This window comes from Mastomys coucha, unplaced genomic scaffold (genome assembly GCF_008632895.1).
Source record: "Mastomys coucha isolate ucsf_1 unplaced genomic scaffold, UCSF_Mcou_1 pScaffold15, whole genome shotgun sequence".
NCBI classification, from domain to species: Eukaryota; Metazoa; Chordata; class Mammalia; order Rodentia; family Muridae; genus Mastomys; species Mastomys coucha.
The window spans coordinates 140385746-140396209 of NW_022196897.1; the positions used below are offsets into that span (position 1 = coordinate 140385746).

The 10464-nt window shown below is 41.6% G+C and overlaps 1 protein-coding gene across 7 annotated transcripts in view; it reads left to right on the forward strand.

Annotated features, from left to right (window-relative positions):
• The window catches only part of Cbfa2t2 (CBFA2/RUNX1 partner transcriptional co-repressor 2), a 102756-nt gene that overhangs the window by 82788 nt on the left and 9504 nt on the right, over positions 1–10464 (forward strand). For all 7 annotated transcript variants that reach the window (XM_031372372.1, XM_031372368.1, XM_031372369.1 and 4 more), the window contains 2 exons: positions 2516–2711; positions 7208–7276. In XM_031372372.1, coding sequence (XP_031228232.1) covers positions 2516–2711; positions 7208–7276 — 265 coding nt within the window. The remainder of the gene's footprint in view (positions 1–2515; positions 2712–7207; positions 7277–10464) is intronic.

Sequence of the window (10464 nt, forward strand, 5' to 3'; positions counted from 1 at the left end):
ATTCAGGCATGCACCACTGCATCCAAATCCCAGTTAGGCCCCTCCCCCTTCTTCCCCCTCAAGACAGGCTTTTCTGTGCAGCTTTGGAAGCTCTTAATTCTTAAATACTACCAGTAGTTCTTGGGTGCTTGAAGGGAACACGCCTTTTGAACAGAAGTTGGTTTGGTGAAGGACTGTAGAGTGTAGGCTGATCGTGACAGTTCCTAAACCAAACACTCATGTAATAGATGCTAAACCAAAAGTCTCGGCTTTCTACTCACTGCCTTTGAAAGCTGGGGAAGTTACTTTACTTCTTTTAGCCTTGATTTCTCTCTCCTTCCACAAAAAAAAGAAAAAAAAAAATACAGGTTCAGTGGTCAAAAGCAGTCAAGCTAGAGAACCGAGTTTGATCCCTAAGACCCACATAGTGGAGGGAAAGAACCAATTCTTACAAGTTGTTCTCTGACTTCCACTCTTGGGCCATGAATTGTGTACAAGCAGACACATAAAAACCACATACATATTAAAATAATACAGTCTTTCTCTTAAAAAAAAAAGGCAGGCATTATTTCTAAAGTATGTAAAGTGTTTATCAGAGAATGTAGAATGTTGAGTTAAACAGATTCGAATAAGAATTAGCATGTTGGTACAGACTATATGCTCATGTTCTTTTTCTCATCAGAATAGAGCATCCCTTGTCCTTGATTTTAAGTAATGCCTACTTAAAATTACATATTGTGGCCTTTCCTTCTTGAGTAATAGCTGAACCTGGTACTTACCTTATCATCATCCTCATTTGACCCTAGTTCTTACCTCAGATAGTTTCTGGGGGTAGGTGGGGGGAGGGTTTCTTACCTAGTTCTTACCTCAGATAGTTTTTGGGAGAGGTGTGCTAGGTACAAACACACTAGAAAAGGGAGTCAGATCCCTTGGAATTACAGTTATAAGCAGTTGCAAACCACCCAATAAATTTGATGGGAACTGAGCCAGGCTCCTCTGCAAGAGCAGCAAATCCCCTTAATCACTGAGCAGTCCTTCCAGCTCCAGGTTGCATTATTATAAAAACATTTAGCTTTATCCAACATTAGCAGGTACTCAGACTTGGTGAGAAGTTCCTTTACTCATCAAGCCATCTTAACTTACTTTGTGTGTGTATGTGGTAGTATGTTGTACCACAGTGAGTATGAAGGCCATAAAACTCCCTCTACCCTGTGGGTTCCAGAGGGCAGCAAGTACTCAGTACCTACTGAGACATCTTGCTGGCCCATATAAAGACTTGTTAGTTTGTTTGTGTTTGGATATGTGTCAGATTTTTTGAGACAAGGTTTCTCTATGTAACAGCCCTGGCTGTCCTAGAACCTGCTTTGTAGAAAGGCTGGACTGGAATTCATGGAGATTGCCTACCTCGCCTCCCAGGTACTTTGTATAAGCAGTGTACCACCTACCACCCAGTTACCCATAAGTTTAAGTTACTTCTAGATTATAGTACCTAATGATTTTTAAAGAGTCTTGGCAGTGGTGGCACATGCCTTTAGTCCCAGCACTTGGGAGGCAGAGGCAGGTAGATTTCTGAGTTCGAGGACAGCCTGGTCTGCAGAGTGAGTAAGTTCCAGGACAGCCAGGGCTACACAGAGAAACCCTGTCTCGGGGGGAAAAAAAAAGTCTTGGGTTGGAGAAATGGTTTGTGGTTTCAGATAGATCAAATTGCTGGCTGCTCTTCCATTGGTCCTGAGTTCAGTTCCCAACAACCATGTGGTAGCTCACAACCATCTATAATGTGATCTGATGCCCTCTTCTGGCATGCAGGCATACTTGCAGGCATATGTGTAGGTGTACATGCAAATAAAGCACTCATGTACATTAAATAATCCTTTTTAAAAAAGTCTTGGCTGGGAGTAGTGGTGCATGCCATTAATCCCAGCACTCTAGAGGCAGAGGTGGTTGGATCTCTATGAGTTTGGGGCCAACCCGGTCTATAGAGTGAGTTCCAGGACAGCTGATACTTCACAGAGAAACCCTTTCTTCAAAAAAACAAAACAAAAAACAAGGGTATGTGGGTAAATTGTGCATAGGTTATATGCAAATGTCATACATTTTGTGGAAGGGAATTGGAACCCTTGTGGCTTTTAGTGTCCCTGAATTGTTCTGGAACCAATACCTATATGGATAGAAAAAGTTGTCTATATAAAATAACAAGGTCTAAGAGGGTGTTCAGTGGTTAGAGCACTGGCTGCTCTTGTAGAAGACCTGGGTTTGCTTCTCAGCGTCCACATGGCAGCTTAGAAACATCAGGAACTCAATAAGGGTGCATATAATGGGCACATGTATTTATTTGTGCAGACAAAACACTCATAAAAAAATAAATTCAAGTAAACAAAGAATAATAATGTCTTTTAAATGTAAACTTTTTATTCCTAAAGTTGTAAAACCTGTGAGCTCTTTTTTCCCTTCTTCCAACTGTTTATCCATCCTTGACTTTAGTGTTCCTTGTTTAAATCTCTCATCTCATCTCTGCTTCCCTGTCTTCTTGTTTCAGGCCCTGAATTGCATTATGGAAATGGTCGAGAAAACGAGGCGCTCCATGGCAGTTCTGAGGCGCTGTCAGGAGTCGGATCGTGAAGAACTCAACTATTGGAAACGGCGATTTAATGAAAATACAGAGTTGAGGAAAACTGGGACTGAATTGGTCTCTAGGCAGCACAGCCCGGGGAGTACAGATTCTCTCAGCAATGGTAAATACAGAGAGGAAACACAAAAAACCAGCAGCTTCCATTCCACCTAAACTGAGTTTTATGTTTTTGTTTGTGGCATTTGTTTGGTTTGGTTTTTGAGACTCTTACTATGTAGTTTAAGCTGGACTCAAGCCTCCTGCCTCAGTCTCCCAAGTACTGGGATAAAAGATGTGGACCACCTTGCCCCAGCTACATTTATTTAGTGAGTGTGTGGGGGTATGTGATATTTGTGGAGAGAATATTTCCTCCCCCCAGCTCCTTAATTTATGCTTAGTTTTTTTTTTATTATTATTTTAAACATTGGGGTGTTTGTGTGTGTGTGTAGGTTAGAGGACAACTTACAAGATTCAGTATTCTTCATACAATGTGTGTTCATGTTCTTACCTGCTGGCTATCAACTTTGCTTCCCATAATTCCTTCCATAAAGTTTGCTCAAGCTGCTCAGGGAAGCAAGCTTATCTGTTTAGTGATTTTTTACTATTCTACAGAATTCCTTCTCTAGGTCATGAGGCAGGACCCCCTATACATGTTATCACACAAGCATACATTCAAACAGTTTGGATATTGTTGGCTTTGGTTTTGTTGTTTATTTTCTGGGTTGGTTTTCAAGATGTTTCTCACTCCATAGCCCGGGCTAACGAAAATTTGCTTCAGTCCTGCCTCTGCTAAGATTACAGCATGAACAGCCACCCACAGCAAATCCTATGATTTTGTTATATCCAGTCCCAATATAGAAAGTTTTGGTAGGGGGTGGGCACAGGCTAGAGCTTTTGTAGCCTGCCTTGAGGAGAAGAAATTTAGGCTCCAGTCCAGCAATACAAAATATCAGCAAAAAAGAAAAGAGTAGCTAGGCATGGTGGCACACGCCTTTAATCCCAGCACTTGGGAGGCAGAGGCAGGTGGATTTCTGAGTTCGAGACCTGGTGTACAGAGTGAGGTCCAGGACAGTCAGGGCTACACAGAGAAACCCTGTCTCAAAAAAACAAAAAAAAACAAAAAAAAAAAGAAAGAAAGAAAGAGTACTGACTACATGTTACATCACAACTAGCTACTCTGATGGTCATGCTCACCATATTCCTTCTTGAAGGTATTTTCCCCACTTTGCTTGCTTTCCCCAGTTACCCACCACTGCCTAGAGACTGTCTTCAAAAGCTTAGACAAAGCTAGGTTATTCATGTTGAAGCATCAGAGATGAGCAGGATACATCCAGGAAGCCGGAGATATCCCCCCCAAAATGTTCCATCACTTTCCCCAGAAGCTGAAAAAATGCCCTATCCAAAAGGCACAGCTGAATGACAGGCCATCTGTGATCACACTCTTCTACACCCACCCACTTCAAGTTCCCAAATGTTCATCAAGGAGAATGAATTCTTATTTCAGTGCTAGCATTTTCCATGCAAGACAGCTGTTAGTCTCAAAAGGACTGGAAGAAAATTTAGTCGAAATGCCAGCATTAATAATGTGTATCCTATTCTAAATAGCTGAAGGCTGCCACTCTCTCTCCTCATTGATAGGCGCGGCTCTTGAGCCAGCCATCATTTGTTCTATTTTATGTGAGATAATCTAGTACATGAAGAAACAAACAACTTAACATATAGACACAGACTCAAAACTTTAATTAATAACTTCAAAACTAAAGGTAATTATCAGTGAATCCTTACAAATTTGAACCCTTGCAAATATTCCTACAGAAACATAAAGATCCTTGGCTGAAGTTCACCATCTACAGTCACATATACTCCATCCATGAGTGTGCGTTGTATCCAGCTGAGGTGTCAGAGTGTATGCTTACAGGACTCACTAAAACCCTGATGTGTACTATCACTACTCCTCACGAACCACCTTTAACCTGAGGATCTAGCTGGGATGACCCTTTTGTCTAATGTGCCTAGGACAGTTCTTACTTGTTTCTGTGACCTGCAGTAATAGTTACTAGCACCTCCCTTTCAAGATGAAGATAGTTTGTATGACAAAAATTCTAGTTACTGTTGATTTAGTGCTTCATGATCCCAGTGGCTCATATTAAAATTTTGAGAAAATTACCAACATGTCTGATTTAAATTGTATCATTTGTCTGGGATATAGCTTTGTTGACAGTGTTTACTTAAGATTCACTGAGCCCTGGGTTTAATCTCTAGCTTCAAAAAAAAATTGGATATAGTCTTTGTGCACACCTGGGATTCCAGCATTTGGTAGGTAGAGACAAGAGTTTCAGAAGTGCAATGTTAGCCTGGGCTTCATGAGACTCTATCTGAAAGGAAGGGAAGGGAAAGAAGGGAAAACTTGGTAGGGTAGAAGCTAAAGAGATGGCTCAGTTCCAGGCATTGGAAGTGCATGCCTTTCATTCCAGCACCCAGGAGGCAAAGACAGGCAGATCTCTGTGAGTTGGAGGACAGCCTAATCTACATGGTTAGTTTCCAGGAACGCCAGGGCTGTTACACAGAGAAAAAAAGAAAAGAGATGCTAGCTCAGCAGTTGAGAATACTAACTGCTCTTGCAGAGGGCCGGAATTCTAGGCAGGGCTCTTGAGTGGCTTACAACCACTTGTAACTTACATCCTCAGGAAATCTCACCTAGGCAGGCATCTGCACTCTTGCAGACTCACACTCACATGATAAACGTCAAATATAAGTTGTTTAAAGAAAAAAAAAGACTTTGCTGGCGCTGGCGTGGTGGTTCACACAACCTTAATCCCTGCACTCTGGAGGCATAGGACAGCCTGGTCTACATGGAGAGTTCTAGGAAATTCAGGACTACTTAGACCTTGTCTCAAAATATTTTTTGTTAGGTTTATGCCTGCCTGTACATGTGCCATGTGGTAGTCAGAGAAAAACTTTAGGAGTTGGTTCTTTGCTTCTCCTTTATTTGGGCTCCATTTATTTAACTTATTTCATCAAGCTTGCATGGCAAGCAGTTACCCATTGAGCCATGTGTCACTTTTTTTGTTTATGTGACAGGGTCTCACTGTATTGCCCTAGTTGGCCTAGAACTTGCTATTTAGACCAGACACTGTTTTTTAAGTTGTTTTTGTTTGTTTTGTTTCTTAGACAGGTCTTACTGTGTAGCCCTGGCTAATCTGGAACTAGTTATATAGACCAAGCTGCCTTTAAGATCAAGTTCATCTGCCAGTCTCTGCCTCCTTCACAAGGAATTAAAAGCATGCACTACCATGCCCAATTAAATGCTATTTTATAAACAATTATACTGTGTAAATGTCATTCAAAAGCACTTTGGAAGCTGTATTAGTCAGGGTTCTCTAGAGTCACAGAACTTATGGTAGTCTCTATGCAGTAAAGGAATTTATTGATGACTTACAGTCTGTAGTACAACTCCCAACAATCAACTCCCAACAATCAACTCCAAACAAAGGTCAGCAGCTGTGAATGGAAGTCCAAGGATCTCTCAGTTGCTCAGTCCCACAAGGCAAGGAGGTGAAGCAGCCTTCCTTCTTCCAATGTCCTTATATAGGTCTCCAGAAAAAGGTGTGGCCCAGATTAAAGGTGTGTACCACCACACCTTTAAACCCAGATGACCTTGAACTCATAGATCTTCCTATCTTAATCTTCTGGGATTCATAGCCACTATGCCTCAAGATCTCCATGCCAAGATTCAGGCCTCTAGATTAGGGCCACAGGTGAGCCTTCTAATTCTGGATTGTAGTTCATTTCAGATATAGTCAAGTTGACAACCAGGAATAGCTACTACAGAAGCTGAGGCAGAAGGATTTTTTTTAGTTTGAAGCCCCCCTGAATTGTGACATACTGAAACTTTATCCCCAGCCCCTAAAAAAAAAACCCAATCATAGAATTTAGGAAGATAATATTGTAGAAATACTTTCCCCTTCCCTGTTTTCTTGGACTTTTCTTATAGGTGCCTGAACCAATTGGTGTTGTCTCTCACATTTTTCTAAGTTCATAATTAAAGAAAGTTCCCCCAGTTTTTTGTTTTGAGATTTTCAGCCTGAACTTGTTGGCACAGCCCTATAATCCCAGAGGGTGAGTTCAAGGTTTACCTGAGCTGCAAAATTCAAGGACAGCTTAAATAACATAAGCATACTCTGTCTCAAAGTAACAAGAGTGACAGGAGTCAGGGTTGATCCCTAGCCAAGATACAGTGGATTCATGTCTATGATAGCCCATGTTTTATGTGGCTCATAGAACACTTATTTATCATGAACAAGAGCCCAGGTTTGATCCCTAACACTATAAAAAATGTTAAATTCATCATACTTATATATACTTAGATACAAAGTTTAGTATACCGTTTCATAATTTGAAGCTAGCTCTTATTCTGATTATGTTTTACATTAAACAAGCATACTTATCTGCATCTAGGCAGTAAAAGAAGTTTGATTAAAATGTCTGTGTCTTAATTCAGTCTTGTGTTGGGGCTAGGGATTATGGCTCGAGTATTGCCTAGTGTATACGAGAACTTGGGTTTTGAATACTGTTTAAAGCAGCTTCTGACTGACACCTTGCTCTTTCTCTCCTGTGTAGACTCTCAGCGGGAATTCACTAGTAGGCCAGCAACAGGATATGTGCCTGTGGAGTTTTGGAAGAAAACAGGTGTGTATCTGTCTGTACTTATTAGTTAATGCAAGCTGGGAACCTATATACTAGAGAAAAGTTTGTAGCCAGCCTTTCAGTTATCCATAATGTCCTCCTTAGGGAATTGTTGGCTTCTCCTGCTCGCCCTCTGGCTGATTGTACATCTCCTGGGCTAAGCTGCATGTCTGGTCCTTGGCAGGATCAGAGTTTGATCCTGAGTTTGGAATGGTTCCTTCCAGGTCTTTTCACATCCTTCTACTGCCTTCCATTGAAACATGCAGTACCTAGCTCTTTCTTCATTTTGATAGAAGTTGAATTTATTTCTGCCTGGTTTTCTGGCTAGTATCATAATGTGTTCATCCTGCCACCACATTTGCTTAATTCTGATTTGTGTTTTATTTTTGTTTTGTTTTTGTTTTTCTAGACAGGGTTTCTCTTTTATAGCCATGGCTGTCCTGGAACTCACTCTGTAGATCAAGCTGTCCTCAAACTCAGAAATCCACCTGCCTCTGCCTCCCAAGTCCTGGGATTAAAGACATGTGCCCCCACTGTTCGGCTTTTTGTTTGTTTGTTTGTTTGTTTTTGTTTTTGTTTTCTGCCCTGGCTGTCCTGGAACTCACTCTCTATACTTGAGTCCAGGCTGGCCTCAAACTCAGAAATCCGCCTGCCTCTGCCTCCCAAGTGCTGGGATTAAAGACATGCGCCACCACCGCCTGCTTCTTGATTTCTTTTTGAACATGTCTCTTGTTTGCTACTTTGAACACCAGGCTAGTTGGCCAGGATGCTTATGTGTTTCCACTTTCTGTCTCCCTATGGAATGCTGGGATGGTTAGATGCATATTCCCACATCCAACTTTATATGGTTTCTGTAGATCTAAGAGCTCATCTTATACTTACATGGCAGGCACTGTATCCACCAAGCATTTCCATACATCTCCATAGTCTTAATTCTGAGCTTGACCCAGCTTGTTAACACCTTTGCTCTTCCTTTTACTTTTTTTTTTTCCAAACAGATTTGTTTTTAAACTAATGTGTTGTGTGTGAGCCTGCATGAGTATATGTGTACCGTATGCATACTAAGCCAACAAAGGCTAGAAGAGGTTATGGGATCCTGTCTTAGTTACTTTTCTATTGCTATGATAAAACACCATGAGTAAGGCAACATATATAAGAAAGCATTTAATTAACTTGGTTTCAGAGGGTTAGAGTCCATGATGACTGAGCAAAAACAGAGTTGCAGCAACAGCTGAGAGCTTACCTCAAGTTGGAGGGGTAGAGGGGAGGGAGAGGGAGAGAGAGAAAGAGAGGGAGGGACAGAGGGGGAGAGGGGAGGGAGCACACGCACAGCTTGAGCACTAGAACACTGAATGACACACCCTCTCAATGACACACCTCCTAATCCTTCACAAATAGTCCTGCCAACTGGGGGCCATTCAAATTCAAACCAGCATAAATCCCTGAGGCTGGAATTACAGGCAGTTTTCAGCCATCATGTGAATGCTAGGAACTGACCCTTGGGTCCTCTACAAGAGCAGAGAGTGCTCTTAACCACCAAGCTATCTCTTCAGCTCCTTTTTCTTTTCTGGCTTTAGCTTACTATTCTAGGGCTGAAAGATGTTTACTGTGTCAGATTTCTCTACCAGCACACATAGTTACCATAGTGGGTACATGCTGGCTCTTGAGTATACTTTGAAGGTCTTCCTCTGAACTATATCCTAGTCCCTTTTTGTGTGTGTGTGGGATGTCTTGAAACATCGTTTTACTAATAAGTTTATGAGGCTATTCTTACCATATAAAGCAGTTTGGAAATACTCTTAGAAATGAGAAAAGTGTATTTTTATGCTGATTTAAAAGTGAGGTAGAGGGCCGGAGGGGTGGCTCAGCGGTTAAGAGCACTGACTGCTCTTCTGAAGGTCCTGAGTTCAAATCCCAGCAACCACATGGTGGCTCACAACCATCTGTAATGAGATCTGATGCCCTCTTCTGGGGTGTCTGAAGACAACTACAGTGTATTTACATATAATAAACAAATCTTTAAAAAAAAAAAAGTGAGGTAGAGCCAGGCCATGGTGGTGCACGCCTTTAATCCTAGCACTTGGGAGGCAGAGGCAGGTGGATTTCTGAGTTCTAGGCAAGTCTGATCTACTGAGTGAGTTCCAGGACAGCCAGGGCTATACAGAGAAACCCTGTCTCAAAAAACAAAAAAAAAATAAAATAAAATAAAATAAAAATGAGGTAGAATAGTACAAATTCACACTGAAAGGAAAAGATTATGATAAATAGAACCTTAGGACTGGGCTGGAGAGATGGCTCAGTGGTTAAGAGCACTGACAGCTCTTCCAGAGGTCCTGACTTCAATTCCCAGCAACCACATGGTGGCTCACAACCATCTATGATGGGATCCAATGCCCTCTTCTAGAGTATCTGATGACAGCTACAGTGTACTCATATAAAATAAATAAACCTTTAAAAAAAAAAAAGAAGAAGCCTTAGGACTACTGACTTTGATTGCTTGAAACTTACCTTTATATAAGCTGGTAGATGGCCACCCTGTCCAGGTCTAAGTCCTCACTCTGCTGCATTGTTCCCTGTGACCTTAGACAACCTCTAGTAAGATAGCTATCCAAACTATGATTTTTGGTTTGATTTGATTTTGGTTTGGGCCTTGGTCTTGGTCCTTCCAGACAGGATGTCTCTGGCAGCCCTGGCTGGCCTGGAACTCAGGGTTAGGGGTCGAATTCTGCCAGCCCCTGTCACCCACGTGCTGGAAAAGGATAGAGGGAGAAGGAGAGAAAAATCCCTGAATCTAATTTCTTTCTTCTTATTTCTTCTTTGAGCGTGACTACTAACCAATTGCAGCCAGCCTCCCTAAGTGACCAGCAACCAGCCATAGCGCCTCTCAGGGCTCTAGCATTTATATCCTCTGAAAAGTTCTAGAATTTCAAATGTCACACAATCAGAGAAACTATCTGCAGCTGGGAAAACCACACATCTCCTAGAGAATGAGGCAGATCATAGCTGCTTCAGACAGTCCAAAGCAGCCCAATATCTCCACACCTGGAATTAAAATGAGAACATATTCTTAATACTTCTGTGTTTTTAAAGAAACCAAAATTCCAGAATTGTCACTACACAGCCCTGTTTTTTTGTTTTGTTTTAAACTAATTTATCCCTAAGCTATGGATCCAAAATGTACAGGTGGCGGG